This window comes from Corvus hawaiiensis, chromosome 12, assembly GCF_020740725.1.
Source record: "Corvus hawaiiensis isolate bCorHaw1 chromosome 12, bCorHaw1.pri.cur, whole genome shotgun sequence".
NCBI lineage: Eukaryota > Metazoa > Chordata > Aves > Passeriformes > Corvidae > Corvus > Corvus hawaiiensis.
In genome coordinates, this window is record NC_063224.1 from 7,894,844 (window position 1) to 7,919,776 (window position 24,933).

Consider the following 24,933-nt stretch of genomic DNA (forward strand, 5'->3'; position numbering starts at 1 on the left):
GTTGGGGTTTTGCTCAGCTGGCTTTGCAGAGTTATTCTTCAGGCTCTCAGCAGTGTCCTCCAGCCGTGTGGCTGCTGGGGTGGTATTTGAGCAGTCCTGGCTTCCTCTGGCCTTGAGCCTTTGTGCAGATCCAGCTCCACTGTCAGGAAGCCAGGAGAGAGTAAATAGCTTCCCTTGGCAAGCACTCCAAAGAGAGACTGGAGGGGGAATAACCTTCTTCTTCTGAGGAGCATCCCTTGGGTTGAGCAAAACTGGGCTAATGATGTGAGTCTTAAGGGGAGGTAAAATACAGGTTGTATAAGCTCTTGGAGAGTTGCTGTTGCCAGACTCCTTATCTTAGACTTAGGGAAATTACAGCCTTTATGATTTTTATCCTCTCTTTAGTCCTCCTGTTTCCTGCGCCTCACAGCAGAGCAGGTCCATGGTTTCTATCCTAAGTTTGTGTTTGGCTTGTCCTACAGGCTGGCAAACGCTCACGCTGGAGGATTGAACCCAGTAAAGGAGTGGTCCCCCCTAAGTCTGAGGTGTCTCTGATTGTCACAGCAAACCTGGATGACACAGAGAAATTCCAGGACAAGGTGAAGGTGTTCATTGAGAACAGCCATATGGACATCATCCCTGTCCAGGCTGTGGGCACCGGCACCACAATTGTCACTGATAAACTGTTTACTCCAGAGCTCAAGTTGGGACCCCACTTCAGGCAGGAGATCTCTCAGCTCCTGCTTCTCCTGCGGGCTCAGCAAGGAGCAGTTTTGCTGTAGTCTTTCAGACTAGATCTTCTTCAATGAACAAGGTCCTGGCTCTGTTTGCCTGAAGCCAGAGATTCCCTCAGAAACATGTGATGGCCATTGTTAGATACCCTCAAAAGCCACTGAAATGGAAACCAGTTGCTAAATTGTTACTGAATTGTCTTTAGTTCTAATACATTTATTTCCTCACTTTATCAAGTAACAATTGGAGGAAAACAGCATGTCCCAGCAGTGTCTGGCTGGAAAATGCTACATTACCAGTATAACCATATTTCTCTTTGCAATAACATTGCTTGCTTTTCTGTTCCCCATGGACTATCATCTCACAACAGTGCAAACCTTGGCGGTAGCTTCTTGGCAGGTCCTCGACTAAATGAATGGTGCTGTTTTATTTCCCCTCTGCCTGGGAGTCTGGGAGGAGCAGCAGAATTTGTCTTCGCCCTATATCCTCCTCGGTTTGTTCTTCCCCAGCTGCCCTGCCGGGCTGTGCTTTATCAGAGAGGACCTAGTGGTTCTTTCCTCTTTTCTTCTGCCTGCTTCCTCACTGTCTCTTCCACAGCAGAAGCCCGAAGCACAGACAAGTCAGGATGGCTGCAGGACCAGCCCCGAAAGGGAGAGGAAAACCCCGCTGAGGTTGGGCAGGATGCACGGAGAGTGTTAACTGAGGTGAGCTCGAAGGAGGGGCTTCACTGATCCTATCGCCTGTGTCTGAAATCAGACACGCTCTTGTAAACAAGAGAAAGAGGAGCTTTTCAAAGTGCTCTTTGCTTTGTGCTGGAGAGTTCTTGGGATGAGAATTGTCTTCTCGAGGTGCCTGTTCTTTTCTCTGGCTGCAAAGAGGATCCACAGTGCTCCCAATACCTAAATTTTTGGGTAGAAAGAGTAGGTTAATCCTACTTTAAGCGTTTAGGATAGATTTTGGGGGGTTAAATATATACCCACCAGCCATCCACGTAAGCAGGGACATTGCAGGGAGGTGGATCCTAGTCCAGCATGTCCTGTGCTCTGTGCAGCCACAAACTGGCTACTCAACAGAGTGGACAATGTCAATGTGCTTGGTGTCATCATGCTCTGCCTCTTGCTATCTGGCTTGGTTGAGGGCTGTTGCCAGGGCTGTCAGCTGCAGAGCTGCTACTGGGTGAGCTGAGATGGGACCCAGGGAACACTGGGTGTTCCCAGAGCCACAAATTCTGCACCTACCCAGAGCTTCTCCAAGCTTTCATCCATTGCTGTCTCTAACATAAACCATTTTATACTAAGCTGGTACACATCAGCAACTTTCTTCTCCTACCATTGCTTCTGCTGGCAGCAGACAGCCATATTTTCTGTGACTTTCAGAAAACCAGTAACTGCTCCAGGAACAATTTGTTTCCTGGTCATGCTCAGATTTATTGAGAGTAAAGTAACAGCTCCAGACTAGCCTGCAATTAAGGTTTCTTTACATGAAGGAATCAATTTCCATTGAACATTCATTTTGTTTTCTGTCTAGCTGGAGTTATTAATCTCTTGTTGTCACTCCATTCCCTCAGTAGCCAGACTGGTCTTGCTGCTGTCTTCATACTGGGGAAACTTCTGTTGACCCTGTGTTCTCACAGTTCATTTCTCTTTGTAAAACACAATCCCAGCTGCACTGTTCTGGCAAAGGGTGAGATGTTGGGAGTGATTAGGGTTGGGTGCTCTTTAAGAACTGGGGGGAGATGAGGGGGTGCCATGGCAGGGACCCCACCAGTGAGGCAAGTGGTGCTCAGATCACCAGATGAGTCTCTATACCCTGCAGCTTCTCAGTAGCATCCTCAGAGGTAGCCACCTGAGGCAGCAGCTCCTAAGGGAAAGGTGAAATGGCAGCCAAGCTGTTCCTCCCTCTGCCTGCAGCCAGCTGATACTGACTGATACAGCCACTGATACTGACACATATCAGTGTCTGATATGGTGAGACCTGCAGGAAGCACCTTGGAAAAACCCTCAGAATGTTAAGCAGCTAAGGCTGGTGATGCTCTGAGATGAGGCAGCAACTGAGAAGATGCTTTTCATAAAGACTTCCCCTGGCTTTATGCAAACAGAGCAGCTGCTGGGTGGTGATAAACTCCAGGGCAGCCAAGACCTGGCTGTGGCTTAAGCTTTGAGCTCAGACAGCTTTCTGCATGGAAGTTTTATTTCAGAGTGTGCAGTCAGGGAACCTCACCAGAGTGCTGAAGCTGAGTGACCATAGAGAAATAGCAGCTTCCATGGCATTTTCAATCTCTGCATCTCTTCTAGCTTCAATCCCTGCTGTTACCAGTTTCAAGTGACAAAGGACAACAGAAGGTTTCCACATTTTTCAAAAGAGGTGGCACCAAGAAGAAAGATGCTCCCCAGAGCTGGCAGCCCCATGTTTAAGCTGCGACCGCTGCAGATGGACCTGAGGCCAGGCCAGACTGTGGAGATGGTGCTCGAAGGCTGCTCCAGCACTGCTCAGGTGAGGTCCCTGCCAAGGGCTGAGCCTTCCCTATCAGATCCCCTCCACAGGGGCTTCTTCTGCAGCCCCTTGACGTTCGCCTGGGAAAAGGAGCAAGTGACTTCAAGAAACTGTTTTAAGGCCACAAGTTTCCATGGCAGCACCAGTTGCTTTCCTTGCTGGCCACCATCAGTTGCTAAGGCTTTTTTGTGTTTCCATAGCTACCAAAACCCAGTGCTGATCCCAAAATCCAGGCTGACAGAAATACTGCTCCTTCGGAGCAAACAGGAGGTTATCAGTGTTGTGTGTTGGGGCAGAAAGGAAGGCCAGGGGAAGTAAGTTACACTTAAGACTAGAAGCCCAGGCAGGAAATAAATTAAACAAATCCCAAGTGCTTTACTCAGGAGAAGCAAGGAGCAAAACAAAAGCTCTGTGAAGGGTGGGAGCATCTGGGAGCAGCTTTCCTTTTTCTCTGAAGACAAACATGGGCAGAGGGCTGGTCTAGCCCTGAGTCCTGGAGGGGGAAAACTCAGTGTGCCAGCTCTAATGATCAGCGTGATGTCCATCCATGTGGGAAACTGTTCCCAGGGATCATTAGAATTGACAAATTGACTTTTGTCAATATTTCCATAACCACTCACCCCAGTCTCTCAGCCAGCCCTGGTGTCCCAAGGGCAGCCAGGTTTTGCAGCACCCTTGGAGAGCAGCTCAAGGGGAGATTTTAACAGAGTCTTGGGGTGTTCTCCTCTCTGTGCCTTTCTTCCCAGGGAAAGAGCAACTCTGCAGAGAAAATGCCAGCTAACCCTGGTGTGCATTCCCTGGCTCTAGGACCACTGGACACACATGTGGAAGTGAATGTGGAATGTGTCTGCATGAAGCTTCTACTGATACTGGTGTTCTGAGAAAGGGTTGCCTCAGTGGTAGCTTGAGGAAGACTTGCTCAATCACCTGCAGTGGGACTGTCCCTGCGCAGTTCTGAGCCCAAAGGTTTCACTGGAGAGGGAAACAGAGTGATCAGGGCACTGGTGAGGATGTCTTGCCTGGAAATCCAGAATCTGAGAGTTCAACTTGTGGCTACCTGGCTCCTGCAGAGCCTGACTCCCCTGGGTGTGGGCTTTCCATTTTCCTTGGGTCCAGAGAGATTCATAGTCACCAGGCTGGTCAGCAGCCCAACTCCCTGCATTGCATGTGCAACACAGATGACTGTCAAGTCTGTAGGCTCTGAGGAGGAGTTGGGTTGTGGTGTTGTATCAGAGGGAGGAGTGAGAAACAAAGGGAGGCATTTGGGGAAGCAAAAACATGAGAAATCAGGAAAGGGTCTTGAGTATTCAGCTTAAACAGAGTGTTTTCCTGTGAAGTGTGAGACATCTCTGTTCCTGAGGAGGTTTCTTTTAAAACCAGCCCTAGAAGGCCACAGGGCATCCTAGGAACATCCTTCCCTGAAGGCAGGCTGGCTATTTGGGTTATTTGGCTTTTTCGCATGGATTCTTTCCCCTCTGCTTCCAAGAGAGGGTTTGCTGACACTGACCCTTCTATCACCTGTTTCCCTTCATATATGGATTTTTTCTTTTTTTTTTTTTTTATTTCTGTACAAATTTCTACAAATTTCTGTAAGCATTATGCTTACAAGATCATCTCATTTTACAGAAATGAGGAAATCATGACTGCTGACTTGATGACACAGAAACTGCTTCATCTAAGCCTTCGTCCTTGGAAAGCCCCAGCTCAGCTGTTGCACATCTCAATAACTTCCAGTTGGCTACCTAATGTTGCCCTGTCTTCATAGTCATTTAGACAGGCTAAACTATCATCCTCATTTTTCTGCTCAGCTCTATCTAATAGCTACTGCCTCCCAGATCATCTCATGCCAAGCACTCTGCCTAAGGGAACTGAAAGCATTAGAGTGAACAAGAAGTCTGTCTCTTCCCAGAGGAGAAGCAGCTGTCAGAAAGGTCCCCCCAATACTTCACAGGGTCAGTTACTTTGTCTGGGCATCAAGAGAAGGAAGCCTTGAAAGTGCACTGGTGGTTCTGCACTTTTTGTGGAGTGAAGGTCACTGTAGCAAGGCATGGGAGAAGTCGGGCATGCAAATCCAAGCGGGATCCACGCTGAAAATGTTACTGACGTGTCTGTCAGGCTTGTATGTGCTTTGGGGGTTGAAATATGTGAAATGCATCGGAAGGGGAAGGAGGTCTATGGCCACTTGAGGTTGTTTTCCCTTGTCTCCTGTTTCTGTAGCAACCCAGTGCTCTCCTGACTCTTCAGTCCAAGCCTCTGTCTTTAAAAAACATCTGCTCCCTTCCACTCAGCATTGTACTGGACTTGGAGCACCTGTTCCTAATCTGTGATGTGAACCAGCAGCCCCTCCCTGCAGACTCCAAGGTGGGCATCTGTGGGCTCATTCTGTGGGGTTTGAAGAGGAGGGATGTGGTGTTGAGAGGTCTGTTGAGAGGTCCTCGAGTTGAGAAGTTTATTCTGTAGTGCCAGCAGTGGATTGGCCTGAGCTGCATCAGCAGAGCTGCTGAAAGAAGCAAAATCTTACCTGAATTGGTAACATCCATGCTGGCTCTAAGACACGAGGAGAAGGGAGCAGGAAAGCAGATCGGGGCAAGCCATGCAGTAAAGGTGTCTCCTGGAAAGCATCCCAGCTCTCCAGCAGCCATCCCCTTGTATTGCTGCTGAGCACAGAAATGTGAGCCTGACAGGATCTCGGGCCAGAGCGTGGTGCCTGCAGTCAGACCCCCACTGTAAAGAAATGAGGGTGAACTGAGAAGCCCAGGCTGGGGTCACACTTTGAACATTTACTGTTTCCTGCTGTCAGACTGGGACTTGATCACGAAGGTGATTAATGTTCTTCATCTCCTTGCAGCCCATGGTGCTGGATGTAGGGGAGGAACTTCATTTCTGCATCCAGTTTAACCCAGCTTATGAGAACGATTTGAACAGCCGGGTAGCAGAGAGGGCACTCAGAGTGTCCTTCATGGAGCATCCTCATGAGGAGCACATCGCTGTTCGGGGAGAAGTCCACTTCCCAAATCTCCGTCTCCAGGCCAAGGCCCTGGACTTTGGCTGTGTCATGAATGACACTAAACAAGTGCTGTACATGGAGATGACCAACTGCAGCCCACTTCCTGCCCTGTACCACTGGTCATTCCAGACAGACAGCCAGGTGAACACCATAAGGTAGGTGCACCTTTGCCCTCTGCTTAAAGCTCTTCTTCCTGGTGTCCTGTTTGTACTTTGCAAAGACCAAGGCTGTTTGCCTGGGGTTTGACAAAGCGTTCTTGAATTTTCCTTGTGGAAATAACACTGCCCAGCCATGATCAGGCTGGAAGCTCAGGGAATAGGTGATCTCCATCAGTTTGATGCTGGTGTAGCCCCCATACTGGTTCCCCTGGAAGGAAAGCTGCTTCCTCAGACCTCTGTGGCCTGAGGCAAAGACCACCTTGATGAAGGGAATTTTGGCCTGTTAAACCACACTCACCTTCCCAGAGCAGCTCTTTGGTGTTTGACAGAGATCAGCAGGGTCTGCAGCTTTAGGAACAGCTGCATCTGCTGGGGGGAGCACACATCTGAACACACCTGGAAGCAGGGCCATCCAGGGCTGGGCTGTGCTTCCCAAGCCCAAGAGCAATCCTGCACTCATACTGGGGCACATCTATGAACGCATTTCTGGCAGTTCCTCCTGCTGTGACCTCTCTACAGAGTGCAGAAGTCTGGGCTGGGCACTTTTTATGACAACAGCAAATGGTTTTTCCATAATGCCCCAGAAACCAAGCAAAGTTAACCAGTAGGCATTGAAGTGCTGCTGTTACAAAGAACAGAGCTCATCCAGAAACAGTTTTGTTCAGAGGACACAGCCTCTTGGGAGCTGTAAATCAGCTGTGGCTATGAGGAGGGCTTAGGGAAGAAGCCCTGGGCACTGGGGCAGCTCATTTCCAGCTGGGTCTTACCAAATCCCAACAAGCTTTTTGTTTGGCCCTTCTTGATTCACAGCACCTTCATGAGCAGATCCTGGAATGCAGAGAAAACTTGGCAAGAACAGGTGGAGGGAGGTGGAGAAGAAGGAGCAGGGCTGTTAGCTCTGCTTGGAGGCCCCTGTTATCTTCTGCCAAATTAAATTAGGGTTTAATTACAACCTAAAGGGGAAATCTAATTTTGATGCTAGAACAATGCATATATTTTATAGTAACAGAGAAACAAGCACATTCCAGTGAGGTCCACGAGGAATTAATTTCCTCTGGGGCCACTTGCTGGCCGCTTGCCTGTTTCTCTTTATTCCCATTTTTTAAAACCAATTTAGGCTTTTGGACATGGGAATGCTGAATCAGTGTTCAGCTTTTAATCACCCCGTCTCCCCCTCAGTTAGCTTTGCTGGACCTGAGCCTGCAGGCACTTGCTCCTCCTGATGCTGAGCTGGTGGCCACTGAGGGTCCCAAGCATCTGGCAGGAGAGCAGCCTCTGCTCCAAAGGGTTTGGCACGGCCCCTTTGCTGGCTCTTTCCGGCTGGGGATGCTGTGAGAGCTCCCTGTTCTGCTCTGCATGTTAATTAAGCAGTAATGTATCTTCTCTGGGTCCCTCAGCAGCCACCATGTGATTGTGCATGGCAGAGGTGCAAATGAAGATGGTCTCCAAGCTATTAACACCTCAAATTGCTCATCAAGAGCCCGGCAGAAGGGCAGCATGTCAGATATTATTTCTGGTCCACATTAAGCCCTGTCGGTATTCTAAGTGATCAGAACAAACTAATTCAGTCTGACTTGATTTCAAGAGAATCAAGTATCAAGACTCAGGAAGGTGCGATCAGTAGAACTGAAGCATCCATACATCTAACCTTGCTGGAGCCCATCAGCAGAGCCTCCCAGCATCCATCAGACACACATTTATTTTGGGCAGGAGAGAAAAGTATTTTTTTGCCTGGACAAGACTCTTATGTGCGTAGATGGTTTTTTTCTTCCAACTGTTCAATCCATTTTTTCCTCCTCACTCTCTAGTCCCTGCTGCTTTTTTGAGCAGAGCAATGGTAGAAGCAGCAGAGTCCAGCTGTGGCTGTGGGGTTGGATGTGCCCAACCCGTGCCAATCCATGCCCGCTGTGGAGCCATGAATCTCCCGTGGTTACTCTTTGTCTACACCTACAGGGTTAGAGACAGACTGAGAACAGGCTCTCTTCACCCCTTGGATCTTTGATAGCTCAAAGCTGAGTTAAGCCTTTGCACCAAGAGGTTTTTTGTAGCACTGGAACGGATCTTCAGAATCTCCCCACAGGAGGAACTAAATCTGGAGTCCAATTCAAACATTTTGTCCTATTTTTTACCTTCAAGGTTTCTTCTTGAAAGATTAATTTGTCCCCTTTCTAAGGTCAGTAACCAGCTCCTCAGTTTTCTTTGGGTTTCCCCTCAAAAGGAAGATAATACAAAGTATACACAAGGATATTCTTAGAGACCTGTGACAGAGGCCGCCAAAGGCTCATCCCGAAATGTAGCTGTTCTCTAGAGCTTTCATCCTTTATTCAGGACCCATGCCTTGTCATTTGCATTGATCATTGCTGTTTCTGCATCACCTCTTTGTTTTCCCGTGCAAGATGTGTTCCCTCCCTGGGACAGAGCTAACAGGCACTGAGCAGTCCACGTGCCAGGATAGATCAGCAGGGAACTCTGCACCTCTGTGGCACACGTCAAACCACCTTTGTGTGTTGATCTGACATCTCTGGACAGTGGGAACATCTTGGCTACAGATCCAGAGTAATGAATTGCCAGTAGATTCTTTGGGGAAAGGATTTGTTTAGCTAAACATGTAGAAAATGATTCTTTCCATTCAGGATTTTCTTGGCCAATTTGTTTTGAACAGGAGCCTTTCTCCTCCCAAGTGGGTCTTCCTATAGCATTAGTGATTTCTCCTGTCTCTGTCTCTCTCATTGCATGTCCCCAGGCAGGTGTCACTGCAGGGACCCTGCGAGCCAGATCCCAGCCTTGGTGCTGACAAAAAAAACCAATTCTGTGTTACAGTTGATGGGGTTTTGCTTTGTTGTTTTTTATAACAAGGAAGAAATGGAAAATGCAGACAGTGAAAAAGAGTGCAAGGCAGAAATCTGACAGCAGCACTCTGTCAGCCCCTGGCAGGGAGAGGCAGGAACAGTGGGAACATCCATCTGAAATGTATTTATCCCCCATGCCCCTGGTGCTGGGGAGTCTCAGATGAGTGACACAACCCCTTCTTGCCCCTGGTGCTCTCAGCTCCTTAGGGCCCTATGTTTTGGGCTTTGGTAGCCCCATAGGTGCTATTTCCCTGCTTAAATCCCCTGGGTAACTTAGAAAAGGAGGGTTGAGTTGTGAGGGGAAGGTGCTGCTGATGTGTCCCTCGGCTGCAGGAGGTTTGGCAGCAGTAGAGCAGTGTTTGCTTGGTGTACCAGAGGAGTTGTTTCCTAATTCTCAGAGCTGGAGGCTCTTGGAGCAAGTGCTCGGTGGTGGGCAGGGATCACCTCTGGGGTGGCCATGTGACTGCCATGGACAGCTTGCAGAGAGTCTCTCTACTCATAGGCAGAGGCACTGGGGAGCTGAAGCAAGGGAGACTTGGAAATTTGTTATTTGCTTTATTCAGACAGAAAGAAAAGTAAAGATGCTCGCCAAGGAGTGGATTGTCAGCCAGCATATGTTGTTACCAAGTCTGTAGTAGAGACACAAAGCTGCACATGGGATGTGGGACAGGGATGCTCTGTCAGGACAAAGACAGGTGGTAATGATTTCCTATTTTCAACGTGTCTGTAGACTTCTTTCTTTTCTACCTTCAGCACAGTGATAGTCACCATGCACCTTCCATCTCTCTGCCTCTTCCAGCATGGTGCTGCTCTTTTCCCAGCTCTCTGGCTGGCAAGTCAGCTAGCCTGCCCCCAGGCCTGGGCATGGCACCTTCTGGTTGAGCTCTGGGAGCATTACAGCATGTTTGAGGCAGCTTCTTCTGCCTCAGGGCTTCTACCCACTGTCACACACCTGGAGGATTTTGACTCGAGACATTACAATGGAAGTTGGAGCCCAGAACAGCTGCATGGGAGTCACTTCAACTCTTACTTGGGTTTGGGGAGCCTCAGCCGCCTCCTTTGCATGAGGGTGACAGACCCTGAGAGCTGTCATTCCTTGCTGGACTGGGGAGCAGTTCTGGGGTGTTGGAGAGGTGAATTGAGGGTACAGGAGGCAAAGGAGAAAGCATTGCCTGGGGGAAAAGCACTGCATATCCCAAGTGCTGTCAGGTGGTTGACTCTCTCCCTGGCTTTGTACTGTGCCATCAGAACCTAGCCTGGGAGATGTTCATGTGTCATCCATGCCCAGATCAGGCTGGGGGGGGCAGGTTGGGTGGGAATTGCCTTCTAATTTTGGAGCCAGTCAGCAAATGCTGGAAGGTGACTTCTTGCTCTGCCAGCACTGTTCAGCTGCAAATCTGGGGAGCAGCCAGCTTCTGCCCTTGCTTTCTGCCCATCTTCATTAGCCAAGGCTCACAGTGGGAGCCCAAGATACATGGGCTCTGCAAAGGGCATCCCCCTCCCTATCCAAGCCTCTCCACCAGTGCTGCCTGGATGGCTCCTGCATTGGATTCTCTCTGGGCAGGAGGTGCAGGAGGTTCAAGGCCTGTTTCTACAGAGCTTTATTGTTTATGAAATGAAACATTGATGTTTCTTTTTGGTTTGTTGGTGGGAACAGCCCTCACTGTATGTGACAGTGATGGGTAAGGTGACATAATCTCCCAGACTTCATTCCTCTTAATTTCTCCATCTTTTGTCACCCTTCCTTCTTTTCCTGCTTTCTGCAAGCTGTGCATCAAACAGCTTTCCCAAGAGAAAATCCATCTGAACCCCTGGCACTGCTCTACCCAAAAGTACTGTTTCTAGTACGGCTGTGCTCTTTTCTGGTGCCCCTGTCTTCAGAGGGTAGCTGAGACATCTTTAAACTCTTAGAAGAAGAGGTTCAAACCCCTTGTAAATTTGAATCCAGGTGCCAGATCTTTACAAGTTTTTTGGTGTAAGTCTGCACTGGGGATTTTTGTGCTGATTCCTTCTAGCCCAAGGTTGTTCCTGGACAGGGAACACAACCTAAAACTAAATCTTATGGTGAGGAGCATTGTCCACATGATCCTTGAACTCTGATAGATTGCTGTGTATTGTCTTTGCCAACTCAGAGAACCAGTAGCAGCCGGGTTAAGGTGTGAGGACTCTGGGATGTTAGGGATGTATGCCCTGACTGGGACAGGGAGGCAGCCAGGAGCAGAGAGAGGGGAGGGTTTCAGCTTCCAGGGAGATTGAATGGGGTTCAGCAAAGCGCAGAACAGCCCACAGAGATGCCCATCCCAGAATTAGTGGTGTGGGATGGAGCAAGAAGGATTTATTTACTCTCCACTGTGTGCTTCATGTAGCAGAGGGAGGTAGGAGTTCCGGGGGGTCGGGCACCCCAGGGGTCCTCTGGGCCCAGCTGCCTTGCTGTGTATTTTCAACAGTGCCTGACTCAAAGCTGTCTTTTCAGTGGCTCTGCCCTCGGGAGAGTCATCCTTCTCCTCCACAGGAAACCTCTCCAGCTGGGAGCTTGCTTTGTTTCTTCTCACTGGTAACTGTCACCTCTTTCCTGCCTGCTGGCCTCCATCACCACCCACTTGTCCCCAGCTCTCCCCAGTGTCACTTGGACCAGGTCAATCCTGTCTGGTCATCCCTTGTCCCATCTCCAGCAGCTCTGTGGGACCATTGGACTGTGAGCGCATGTCCTGGGAGTATGCTTGCCTCACTCTAGGTAAAGCAGGGAGGAATTCTGATGTACCATGTGAGTGACCTTTAACAGTAGCTCAGCAGCAACGTTAACTCGGTTTTTACATGCGGTAAAAGCCCCCCACACCCTTAATCTGATTTCTGCCAGGGTGAGGATCCCTGCTCCTTCTGGGCAGGAGATGGATGGCAATGCCGGCATATTCAGCAGGGTGGAGCTTCAGTGTCTGATTTATTTTGGGATTCGACCCTAGCAAGTATATTAAACTGGAGGTTTTTTTTGTTTGCTTTTCATTTTGTGCTCATTATCGTTGCAGCTTTACCTTCTCCTTCCGTGCCCCGTGGTGACCTGCTGCAGAATCCCATTTGGAGGGTGCGCTGGGCTGGGGCTGCGCTGCCTGCGCGGGATGTGCCGCATCAGCGTGGGCCGGTGGAGACACCTTCTGGGGGTCGGCAGAAGTGGTTAAGACGAGCGGGAATGTTTCCTCTTAGGTGAGGACTTCAGGATGTGCTCCATCATTTCACATCCCTCCTTTTCTCACCCTGCTCTTTGCCCCATGGAAGGACAGCAATGCTGGCAGGCAAAGAGCGCACCAGCCATGCTGTGAGCTTGTCCTCAGGGTTCAGCTTTTGAGATCCAGCTTCCCTCTCCTGCAGCCTTTGCCCTAAGAAGAGGACAGACTGAGAACCTCTCTCTTTCCATGGCTGGAAGCCTTCTGCTTGCCTGTCAGATCCAACCAGGAGCAACCTGCTGCTCTCAGGTGGTTATGCTCAACCAGCTCTTTGGCTTCCCACTGCTTCCTAATATTGTTAACCCTTGCAGCCATACTCTTTGTGTTTTCAAGCTCTCAGCACTTGCCCCCATGAAGACATCTTAAAATGGTGAGTATCCGGATCCTGGCCACAGAGACAGCTGGAACACATCTCTCCTCCTTTGCTCTTTGTTACAGGGGTTAATAGTCATCTGTTTGCAGAGCTGTTTTTTGGAGTAGCTGGTAAGATTGTAGTTGGTGCAGATTGCTTTAAACAGCACTTCCAAATTACAGCTGTCGGGGCTTGTTTAATTTTGAACAAAGACCACAAATTGTATTTATTGTTAGAGCCACTGATTTGTTCAGAAGGGCCTTTGCCTTGAGTCTGATAGAGAAGCATTCTTCTGTCTCATAGAGAATCAGGAGCTCACCTGATGCTTATAAATCCCTTGGCTGCTGTGCAAAGCATGAGGAAGGAGAAGGCTTAATGGCTTCTGTCATCTGTAAAATCGGTGCAAGTCAGAATAACCACAGTAAAGTCAGTGGAGACTACTTCCAGGGCCATAACTTGTCAAGAGAGGGAAGTAGAGCTGCCTAAGGATGATCTTTACAAGGACCTGCAGTGCCAGCCTGCATTGCTGATTGTGGCTGGCCCTGGTCCAGCTCACCTTGGATCAAGTGACTGGGGAGCTTTAGTGCCTGCACCCCAAAAAATTAGATGAGCTACACCCCATAGGAATACTCTGGGAGAGGCATGAGCCATGTTGGATGAAGCCTGAGGGGCCTCAGACCCTCCTCTGACTTTTCTTCTTGAGGGTGATGGTACAGTTGTGGTCTGTGGGTTTCAGCAGGAGCTGAGGACTCTCCGTGAACTCAAAAATCAGATCTTGCAAACATCTGTCCATGGCTTGCTCCAAAGTGCCCTTTCAATCTGCATCTGATTGCCTGGAGGAGAAATTCAAAGTGCATCGTGTAAGGCCATTTAAATACCTCCTGTGTGTGTGGTCTCTGGTGCCTTGTCCTAGGATTACCTGGAAAGAGTTGGTGCTTTGTTGGGAGGCTGCTTTCACCCAGTTCCCTGGCTGTGCCTAATGGGTGGTCCTGTGTGTGGTCCCTGGGGGCCTGGCTAAGGATGCTGCACATATGGTGCCATGCTCCAGGGAAGCAGTCTTGGCACTGTTGAGTGTCCAGGAGTTGGCCTCGATGATCCTTGTGGGCCCCTTCCAACTCAGAGTGTTCCATCAAATTCTTGCATTTAATGTGGAGGGGTGGTGGTGGTTTCTGGTGCATGTCCTTGGTGCTGGCAGGGACCTTGGGCACTATCATTACCTCTCTGTCCTGATGTTGATGGCTCTTACACAGCCTGAGCTGGCAGGGTCGTATCATCCCATGTGACTCTTCACATGTGGTTTGCAGAAGCAGTGTGATTTCTATCTGCTCTATTTTGGGAGGCGGGTGTGGGAAGTGGTGTAAAGCTGTGTCCCAAGCAGGCTCAGAAACCACCACACAGCTTGAGACTTGTTGGGTTTTTTTTGTAACATCTCAGAGTTTAGGACCAGTATGTGTCATAGGGTTGTCCTGGCCCTTGTAGGAAAGATTCCTCTCTCCCTGGTGTCAATCCACCTGTGCTCCCATTAAATCACCACGTTAATTCCTGGATGCATTTTGTCTCATGTGAGGAGTGTCTGGGTTGGGTGAGAGCAACCCAGAGGGGCTGACAGTTTGTTGTCAGTCCCTCCAGCTCCAGGCTGACCTGCTTCTGTCAGGAGGCTTAGTCTCAGCTCCACAGTGCTGGTGGAAGCACTTCCACAGCCTTTTGGCCCCTCTCTTTTGGGATGGGTCCTCTCTGCTCCTTGCCTTCCTCCCTGCATTCCCAGCCTTGGCCTAGAGTGTTTTCCTGCGAAGTGCAAGACTTGTTTCTGAGGAGGTTTCTTTTTAAACCAGCCCTAAGAGGTTACAGGACATCCTAGAAACAAGTGGGACATCCACAGCTTCCCTGGGCAACATGTGCCAGTGCCTCATCACCCTCACAAGGAAGAATTTTTTCCTAACATCTAAACCTACTCCCTTTCAGTTTGAATCCTTCCCCCTTATCCTGTCACTACATGCTCTTGGAAGTAGTCTTGCCCCATCTTTCCTGTAAATTCCCTTCAGGTACTGGAAGGCTGCAATTAGGTCACCCCAAAACCTTCTCTTTTCCAGACTCAACAATCCGAGTTTTCTCAGCCTTTCCTCATGGGAGAGGCGCTCCATCCTTCTGATCAACTTGGTGGCCTCCTCTGGACTCGCTCCAGAGGTGAAGAAGCATCGTGTGGAGAGAGACAATAAATACACAGGTAATGCAAGTGCTGTTCACCTGCGTGTTCATTTCTCCCACTGTGCAAATGCCTCCAGAGAAATCCCTTCCCCGGGGCGAAGGTAAGTCTCTGGCTTGCATCCTGGCATTTAATAGCCCGTGTGTGCTGCGTGTTCTTGTGTTCAAACGAGCAAGCTCAGCCGCTTCAGAGGCGGGTGTGAGGCGGCCGGGGGCTTTGCCCCGCGTCCCGTGTGCCGTGTCCGCGGTGTCCGTCCAGGCCCGGGCCCAGGCCCCTCTGCCCGCTGCCCCCCGGGCCGGAGCGCTCCCGGCGCCAGGCCGGGCCGAGGGCGCGCCCGTGTGGCCGAGCGCCGCCACTGCAGCGCCGGCGGGCGGCCTTTCCGCGGGCGCGGCCCTTCCCCGCCGCCCTCAGGGGCCCGGCGCAGCCCGGCCCGTCCTGTCGTGCCCCGCTTGCTGTGGAGGCAGAGTTCAGCTGCTGGGCCAGGGCACGGAATGCGCGGTGTGGGACCCCCGAGCGCAGCCCGGGCTTTGCGCAGCCCGCTCCTGTGCTGGCGCTGCGGATGGGAGTGCGGGTCTCTGTGGTGAGCGATCCTCAACGCCCTCCCCGCCCTTCCTGAGCCACTTCGTAAAGCAAGTGAGGGTGTTTTTAGAGATGATACTGTTTTTTAATATGTAAGCACAATGTCTGCTGCATTTGTTAGTTCATGAATTTGTTTTTGAAGGTATTGATATTTCCTCACCTTTTCCATCGTGGCCTCTTCCAAAGGTGTTTCAGTATATTTGCATCTCACAGTGACATCCACCACATATGCCTGATTTCCTTTCACAAATACTAGGTCCTGTTCAGGTAATTAATTGTTCTTATCCCTTATATGTGGTTCCTGGAACACTACTCAGGCTTTCGTTTGGCTTCCTTTGGTAGCATTTTGCAGATGTAGTTGTGCCTTTTAATTCTCACAGTGGGGTGTGGTTTCTCAGGACCAGGATCTTGCTGTCTGTCCTGCTGAAACAGGACAGTCCCACCAGCCTCACCACTGCACCTTGGAGCAGCTTCATCTGTGCCTCTGAAACCAGAGTCAAACATTTTCTCTTTGTCACAAGTCTCAGCGTGCCCATGGGATGAGTGACCTGTGCAGAAGCAGCTGCCAAAACTCAGCTCCTGGGAGCTGATCCCCAGCTCCACGTGCACCCCTTGGCAACACAGGCAGAAGACCACCAGCTCCAAGTTCTCCTTAACGCACCAGATGAATTTGTCTTCCGAGGGGCCAGTGGAAGTGGGGTCTGTCCAAATGCCCCTGGACCTATCCCTGCAAAAAGAAGCACAAAGAGCACTCCATGAGCAGGATGAGCAGTGCTTGGATGCTTCTAAGGTGCCTGCCCTACCTGCCCATGTCCTGCCTGCTTCTTGTTTGGTTTCAGCCTTGTGCTGGCAGGGTCCAAAAGGAACATTTCTGCTTCGCCGTCATGCTCAAACAAGAAATGCACCTCTGCCTCCAAGAGGGAGATGTTGATGGTTATCTTGTTGCAGCTGCTGAGACAGTTGTGTGTGTTTTACCTGTCCATAAAAAGGGGAAAGGCTGCAGAGGAGACTGTTGCTTTTGGCACACGTCAAGGAAAGCACCGTGTATTGGCAATAGGAGGTGGCACTGGAAAACCACAGCCTAACAAACAGGTGAGGAAAAAGGATCCCAGTCAGGGGCACGGGGCACAGTATGTGTGCTTATCCTTGCATGACTTTGATGCCTCCACATCAGAAGCCTGATGATGTACAGGCTTCAAGAGAGCTTTACACAAAATAAATTCAAAAGTGCCTGGCAAAATAACAGTACACCAGGCACGTGGGTTCTTTCCCTTTCTTTCTTGGGTTGCCTTGCCTTCAGGGAAGGTTTTTCTCTGTAGAAAGGCTTTTGAAAAGATTATTTTAAAATAGTTTAGCTTATCTCTTCCAGAGAAGTCATGAGACTACCTTAGATTTCATGGGTTAGCTCAAAATCTGAGGGAAGAAAACAGAAAGGGTCAGTTCCCAAGGAGAATGTGTAATATAACAAATGACCCATCTCGCAGGTGTGAAACTGAATTTGGAATAAAAGGGTTAAAGGGGCAAACAGAAATCCCAGCCTATACATCAGCCTGGATAAAAATCCTCTTCCGTTTTTAAACTATTTTGATTGAATGTCTCTGGGTTGTCAAAATACTCCCAGCCCTCCAGAGCTCCCATGGAGAAAATAACTTAATTTCAAATGTCATTAAAAACAAAAAAAAACAAAAAAAAAAAAAGGAGCAACGTTAAAAATAGAAATACACCAGCAGTTACAACAACATTTTTAGGCAGACTTTATCCAGCAGTGAGGATGCAATGTAATTACAGGAAATGTAATTCCCACTGTGATTTCTCTGCAGGTTCCCCTCCGACACAAACATAGTGGCAGGCCAAATCATAAAATCTTAGCACTACTACAGATTAGTGAAAGGTTGACACGTACTGGGTTGCATGGCAACATTTTGGTAGTGTGGGAGAGCTACAGGGGTGCCTTCTGTGAGAAGCTGCCAGAAGCTTCCCTCTTGTCTGACAGAGTCAATGCTAGGTGGCTCCAAGATGGAATCAGCGCTGGCCAAAGCCAAGATTTTGGTAATGCCACAGGAAGAGAAGCTGGGTGGCCAGGATACATCCCCGGAAAGGGATTTCTCTGAAAGACATTTCAGTGACTAGAAAGTGAGGAGGAAAGAATGGATTGAACAGTTGGAAGAAAAAAACCATCTACGCACATAAGAGTCTTGTCCAGGCAGGGAAAAAAAAAAAAATTATCTCCTGGACAAAATAAATGTGTGTCTGATGGATGCTGGGAGGCTCTGCTGATGGGCTCCAGCAAGGTTAGATGTATGGATGCTTCAGTTCTACTGATCTCACCTTCCTGAGTCTTGATACTTGATTCTCTTGAAATCAAGTCAGACTGAATTAGTTTGTTCTGATCACTTAGAATACCGACAGGGCTTAATGTGGACCAGAAATAATATCTGACATGCTGCCCTTCTGCCGGGCTCTTGATGAGCAATTTGAGGTGTTAATAGCTTGGAGACCATCTTCATTTGCACCTCTGCCATGCACAATCACATGGTGGCTGCTGAGGGACCCAGAGAAGATACATTACTGCTTAATTAACATGCAGAGCAGAACAGGGAGCTCTCACAGCATCCCCAGCCGGAAAGAGCCAGCAAAGGGGCCGTGCCAAACCCTTTGGAGCAGAGGCTGCTCTCCTGCCAGATGCTTGGGACCCTCAGTGGCCACCAGCTCAGCATCAGGAGGAGCAAGTGCCTGCAGGCTCAGGTCCAGCAAAGCTAACTGAGGGGGAGACGGGGTGATTAAAAGCTGAACACTGATTCAGCATTCCCATGTCCAAAAGCCTAAATTGGTTTTAAAAAATGGGAATAAAGAGAAACAGGCAAGCAGCCAGCAAGTGGCCCCAGAGGAAATTAATTCCTCGTGGACCTCACTGGAATGTGCTTATTTCTCTGTTACTATAAAATATATGCATTGTTCTAGCATCAAAATTAGATTTCCCCTTTAGGTTGTAATTAAACCCTAATTTAATTTGGCAGAAGATAACAGGGGCCTCCAAGCAGAGCTAACAGCCCTGCTCCTTCTTCTCCACCTCCCTCCACCTGTTCTTGCCAAGTTTTCTCTGCATTCCAGGATCTGCTCATGAAGGTGCTGTGAATCAAGAAGGGCCAAACAAAAAGCTTGTTGGGATTTGGTAAGACCCAGCTGGACACAGGTCTGCGGGTGGGAGAGTGGGTCACTGTGGCTGAGTGATCCTGAACGCCCTCCCCACCCTTCCTGAGGCACTTCGTAAAGTAAGTGAGGGTGTTTTTAGAGATGATACTGTCTTTAAGCTATAAGCACAATGTCAAGGTGCTTGGCATGAGATGATCTGGGAGGCAGTAGCTGCTGTTAGAGCAGAGCAGCACAGCAAATGAGAATGATAGTTTAGCCTGTCTAAATGACTTTGAAGACAGGGAAACAAACATTAGGCAGCCAACTGGAAGCGTTTGAAATGTGCAACAGCTGAGCTGGGGCTTTCCAAGGACAAAGGCTTAGATGAAGCAGTTTCTGTGCCAGCAAGTCAGCACTCATTATTTCCTCTTTGTTTCTGTAAAATGAGATGATCCTGGGTGATTCCCTGGGGCGTATTAAGCTGTTTTTTACTAAGGGAGTGACTGGAGCTGTTATCCAAGAGAAGCCCAGTTCCTCTGTCCTGGGACCTGTGCAGTGGGGCTCTGACCTGGCCTTCCCCAACACTTTAGTAGCTGAATTGGAATGAGGGAAGTCAGCTTTCTGCCCTAATAAGAAATTCATTTTTTAATGTCCTTGGAAATAATCTTTACCGATGATCGTGTTGATTTATTTTTGTCTTCTTGCTTTTGTACTGTTTTCATGCTGTGCTTGTGCTTGTTGCATATGTCTCATATCACTGCAGCCAGGGGATTTGCCATGTCTCATCTGGTGCATCATTATTTACCTGCTGTACTGCATGATTCAATTAAGTGAAAGGATTTTAAACTGTTATTCTGGAAGGCTCTCTCTCTTTGAAGCAGATTCCTCTTGTGAATGGCCCTAAATCAACTGGAAGGGAGAGGGTGAGGGGCGGCTCTGCTGTGGGGTACAGGAGCACCTGCCAGGGAAAACACAGTGGGTGTTTTGCTGCATTGCTTGCCCAGTGGGAAATGGGTTAGTGCCAGCTGAAATTATTTCTGTACCTCTTCTGCAGCCACAGAGAACTAAAGCCAAAAGCCTGACCTTCGCTATCAGTGGAGAGGGGCATCTGCCTTGGGTGAGGGTCCTGTGCCCGGGCCTTTGTAATAGGAGAGGGGACCCTGTGCTGTGCTTCAAGAGGCACCCGCTGGGGGATTCAGAGAAGCTCCCTCTGGTCCTTTGTAACGATGGCATCGTACCTGTCCAGGTGAGGACCTCCTCAGGGAGTGCTCTGGTCTGGGAACCAGTGCTTGTCCCATGGAGGAAAGGTACCCCAAAATATGGCAGACCCAGGAACAGGTCTCAGAAATTCTTTTTAGACAAGCAACTGACTTCTGCTCTCCAGGAAGGGAGTTCTTCTTGGAAATGGGATTTTCTGACCAGTCTGTCCTCTTCAGCTGAACACAACGCAGGAAAGGTGGTGGGGGATTTTCTGCACTGTCTCTCAACTCACATTTTGTTCTCGTGGGCACGTGTGATGTCCCAGTTCCATTAGATTGTATTTGATCCCTGTTTACTACATTTTAATTAAACTTGGTTATGGTTTAATTACATTCTGCACATTACTTTTAGTAATTTTTTTTTTTTTGTCTGATTTTACTTGACCTTTGTGCTGAGTGCTGTGTTTGAAGCAGGGAGATGTGCTGGGCTCCCCATGCTGGACCAGTGGCACTGTGGTGTCAATCCATGTGCCATCCTGTACTCAAACCAGTGTCATTGTGCTCTGTGTTCCCTTTTCTCAGTTTATTTTGAGGACTTTTGTGGCAAAGGTAAATTCATTAACCATGAAGTGTGATCATACACACAGGTAAAATGTGTGCCCTGCTCTTGACTTGGCCAAGCAGCAGCCAAATCCTAGACACAGTTTTCTTCCTTGGGCTTTCTGTCCCCCAAGCTTTTCTTGTGGACTCTTTGCAGGGTTTCCTGCTAGAAAGTTGTAGGAAGCTTTTCTGTTCTTCTAGACATGGTAGGTTTAGTTGGGGGGGATTATCACCACATCAGTGGATTCTCTGAGGTCTTTGCTGCACGTGGGAAGGTACTGGCCTGAACAAAGGCAGCCCTTGAGCCCATAACCAGCCAGCGGAAGCTGAAATCCCTCTTTGGCTCAGCTTGCTATATGGCAGGAGCTGGCTGGAAGCAGATGGAATGAGAGTTGGGCATCAGCCCTGCAGAAAAGGCTCCATGTTATGGGAAGTGGCATCTTCTGTTCCTGCTTTTCTCTATCAAAGTTCAGATAAATCCACAGTGAGGTGCAGATTCCTGGCGCAGCTGCTCGCCACATCCATCCCTTTTGCTGTCAATCCTGCCCTTGCCAGTAATTCCGGTTTAGTCTGGACTCTCCAGCTCTACCTGGGTGGGACATCTCCATGCTGGGTGTGCCAAGGGCATCACAGGGATCTTGAAATTAGATGTTCCAGTCTCCTTCAAAAGGCACCCTGTGAAGTGTGAAGTGGCCAGATATGCTGGCACAAGAGGGGCAATCCTTTGGAGAGGAGACGTTTAGCCACACACAAACAATCCGTCTGTGCCACAAGCTGAAGTGGTGCAGTCTGGGCCGATACCCCCACACCTTGAGGCTCAACCCCCACCTGCTGAGGAACACCAATGCATTCGATCCAAGTATTTCACTGGCGCTTGAGGGGAGATTTTAATAGTTGTAGTTGGGTACATTTACAAATATCTACCTGTGTGTCTGCGTGGGTGCATGTTTGAGTTCAATTAAAACACTTTATAGATAATTGAGTGACTCTTGCAGCTAAGGCTGTCCAATCACTTTGTAAACGTTAAATTAAGCAATGATTAAGTGCTGCTAAATCCGTTTAGACAGAAACCTGTGCCCAGAACCGGGACTGTGCCTCCTCGGGCTACCCGGGCAAAGGCGTCTCTCCCTAATGACGCTCTCGTTAATGACCCCAGGGGTTAATGAGCCGGTGGTGCAGCGTGTCTCCGCGCCGCGCGGGGGCGCTGTGCAGCGGAGCGGGCTCACGTGGCCGCGCTTCCCGGTCGGGGTCACGTGGCCGCATCGCCCGGTCGGGGTCACGTGGCCGCCGGTGGCGGCGGCGGGGCCATGAACGCGGAGCGGGACCTGTCGCCGCTGACCCCCGGCGTGGTGCGGGCGCTGACCGACAAACTCTATGAGAAGAGGAAGGTGGCGGCCTTGGAGATAGAGAAGTGAGCGGCGGGAGCCACCGGCAGCCGGGAGGGCAGCGGGAATGGGGGCGGTGCCGGTGCGGGCGGTCCCGGGGCTGGGGTCAGGGAGCCTGGCCCGGCGCCCCGGGGAAGGGCGGGGCGAGGTGTTGTGCTGCTAGGGCTCCCTGCGGCCCCGGGGTGGCGGGAGCCGGCCCGTGATGCTTGGGTGGGTCCAGCCGTACACCGGGCGGCGGGAGGGAGCGGCCTGGCTGCCCGGGGGTGGCGGTCACCCCGGGACGTCCAGGGTACCGGAGCTTCTGGCCTGGGTCCCTGCGGGCTCGGCAGCCCCGGGAAGGGGCTCAGGTGACACGGTGACCCTGTCGGGGACAGCGCCGTGGGCGGTGCTCGGGCTGGAGGGATCTCTCCCAGAGCTGCTCCCTGTCTCCCAGCCCCATCCCGCCGGCCACTGAAGTTTATCCCCGAGCGCGTCAGCTCCTGGGTGCGGGTGAGGACCCGCTGGCTCCGGGCGCATCCCAAGAGCCCGTGACAGAGGCTCGTTCTGACGGCGGGTGCCCGGTGCAGTTGCGCTTGCACAGCCCTATGCGAGGTGAATACATGAGTGGCATCACTGTAGGAAATGTACTGTTTGCTGTGCTGCGACACATCCAGAGTCCTGGTGGCATCCCACCTCTCCCCCGAGGGTTCACCCAAGCTTGTCCCATGCTGGATGCTGGCTAGAAGAGGTGGGAAGTGTTGCTGTCACCCCTGGCCATCGGGTTTTGCCCTTGGTTCTTCCTGTGCACAGCTGCTGTTCCAGCGGGCCTTCCTTTCGGAGCATCCCAGGCAAAGGTCTGCAGGCACCTTCTGGTGTGGCCATGCCCCTCTGGTGTTGCTTGTTGTACCTGCCTGTCTTCTCACCCTTGCTGTGCTGGGCCACAGCTTTCCCTGGGAAGGAGTGTGTTCTCCCTGGGCATTGCCTGAGAGCTCAGCTCCCACAGGAGATCTGAAGCATCGCCTCAGGGTGCAGCCCAGCGCAGGGCTGGGAGTGATGGTCCGAGCTGGTGGGTGAGTTTTGGGTGAGAGATGTGGCCGTGGTGGGCCTGCAAGGGGAGCAGTCAGGCACGCGTGGCAGTCGGTGACATGGGGATGGAGTCTCTCTGCTGACAGTTCAGTGCGGGATGTGGGAACTGCCTGCCTCAAACGTGGAGGGGGCTGTGTGAGAGGTCAGCAGAGAAAAGTGGCACCTGGGAAAGAGTGAGTGTGTGCTTTGCTAGAAACCCAACCCAGTGAGTGCCTTCTGCTGTTCTGTGCGTTTAGTTTTCTCTCATTGTTATAGGAATAATTTATTTTGGGTGGGTTGCAGTGTTGCAGGGTGGGATTCTTGCAATGTCGTCATAAGTCCAGTCTCAGGGGTACTTCAGTAACCCCTTTGCTGCACTGTGAGGGGTGATGCTCTGTGCCCTATCCAAGCAGCTCTGTTCCAGCTTACTCTGCCCTGGGATTAAGGGTTTGTGCTTGCCTTACACTAACTAAAGTCTGCTTTGCGGTCAGGCAGTTCATGTGATCAAGCTGCAAGTACAACTTGGGAAGAGTGTGAAGAGGAAAAAGCAAGGGCCAACTTTTCCTACAGATTTCACAGGTTTAGTTCATCTAAAACCCATCGCAGAATGCCCCCAGCAGCATCACTCCCATGTCCATGGCATCAAGCCAGGAGGGAGTTGCTGCCTCTTGACTCAGGAACCTCCTTATCCTTTAGCTGGTAATGCAGGAGCAGCTCCTGCTGCTTGCAGGCTCTGATGCTGCACTTTTTGCCTCATTAGTTAAATCTTGAGTCCTTTAAACTTGCGAAGGAAGCCTGTAAATTTATTCCTGTTCAAAGCTCCATTAGTGAAATGTAGGCAGTAAAATGATCATCCCAATGATCTGTCTTGCTCGAGCTCAGTGCATTTCTCTTCTTGGAGCAGGACTGGAAATGGAGCCATAATCCCTAAAGCAGCAGTCTGTGAGTGGGGATTGGACTGTAACTGTTGGAGAACTTGGCTTTGGAGTAGGGAGAGTGAGGGAGGGGCTGCCTGGTGCCCCCAGGGCGAAAGGGAGCAACTGCTTTTTGCAGAGCTACATGACAGCAGAGCTGGTGTTCGTAATTTTGGGGAGGAAAAGTTCATAAACGTCTTCTGTAATGATGTTCCTGGATTATAAAGTGTGTGAATGGCCGGTGGCACCTGTTTGGAAGTGTGAGATTTATATAGTGCCAAAGAAACCCTGTATGGAATTAGGCAGTGAAAGCTTTTGTACCTTTATTGACAGCTAAGGTAAAGATGATTATTTAGGCAAAGTTTTTGAGGTGCCTAAGTCTGCATTATGGATAGAAATGCAAGGAAAAAGGAGGAAAAAGAGCACTGCATTGGCCGGGAATCGAACCCGGGCCTCCCGCGTGGCAGGCGAGAATTCTACCACTGAACCACCAATGCTCCAGCTGCCTGCACAGCTGCCTGCACAGCTGCCTGTGCCTCCCTGCCTGGCCAAGGGCCCTGCCAACAGCAAACTGGGGCTGAAGAGCTGGTTGGGCAAGCTGGGACCTGGAAGCAGTTCTGTAGGCAGGAGCAGGGATGTGGATCTCTTCATCCGCGACTGATGTGTTAATTATCTCTGGGTAACGACCTGCAAGTTTCTGGGGAGGAGCAGGTATTGTATATGGAAACTGTGTTGGCTTTTTGTTAAGTCTTGGGCTGTTTTAAGAATATTGAAATATACTGTTAGTAGTAAAGTTATATATATGGGATGTTAACTGAAGCACTTATGGGTGGCTGGAAGGGTCCAAAACCATGGCACTGTGTGTGGGTCTGGTGGGCAGCAATTCTCTGCCAAGCCACCAGCACTCTGGGTGTGTGCTGGGCTCCCATTCTGTGCCATGCTGGGGGTGAATGACCCTGAAAACTTGCCCTGTTGGAGGGGCTGTGTAGACCTGGTAACTTCTCTGCAAGCACACAGCTGCACTGGGTTGGCCCTTGAGAGCTCATCCTGGGCTGAGAGTTTGTGAACGGTGTAGGAGGCTGCAGGCTA

At 50.2% G+C, this 24,933-nt stretch overlaps 2 protein-coding genes and 1 non-coding gene across 6 annotated transcripts in view; 2 read left to right on the forward strand and 1 right to left on the reverse strand.

The window, feature by feature from the left end:
- The window catches only part of HYDIN (HYDIN axonemal central pair apparatus protein), a 39,896-nt gene extending 39,135 nt beyond the window's left edge, over window positions 1-761 (forward strand). The window contains exon 13 of the mRNA XM_048317095.1: window positions 462-761. Coding sequence (XP_048173052.1) covers window positions 462-761 — 300 coding nt within the window. The remainder of the gene's footprint in view (window positions 1-461) is intronic.
- Window positions 762-1,311: 550 nt separating this feature from the next.
- Window positions 1,312-24,933, forward strand: part of VAC14 (VAC14 component of PIKFYVE complex) — a 79,859-nt gene continuing 56,237 nt past the window's right edge. The window contains exons 1-10 of one of the 4 annotated variants that reach the window (XM_048316637.1): window positions 1,312-1,415; window positions 3,006-3,204; window positions 5,422-5,565; window positions 6,053-6,366; window positions 12,242-12,416; window positions 12,582-13,648; window positions 14,879-15,094; window positions 15,969-16,662; window positions 18,682-18,842; window positions 19,757-19,948. In XM_048316637.1, coding sequence (XP_048172594.1) covers window positions 19,929-19,948 — 20 coding nt within the window. In that variant the 5' untranslated portion in view covers window positions 1,312-1,415; window positions 3,006-3,204; window positions 5,422-5,565; ... (5 more) ...; window positions 18,682-18,842; window positions 19,757-19,928. Of the gene's footprint in view, window positions 1,416-3,005; window positions 3,205-5,421; window positions 5,566-6,052; window positions 6,367-12,241; window positions 12,417-12,581; window positions 13,649-14,878; window positions 15,095-15,968; window positions 16,663-18,681; window positions 19,949-21,759; window positions 21,913-24,933 lie in introns of those variants that run through there. The other 3 variants (XM_048316635.1, XM_048316636.1, XM_048316634.1) reach the window with 3 other exon arrangements.
- On the reverse strand, window positions 24,271-24,341 carry TRNAG-GCC. Its single transcript has one exon. It is a non-coding gene; the product is annotated as a tRNA-Gly (tRNA).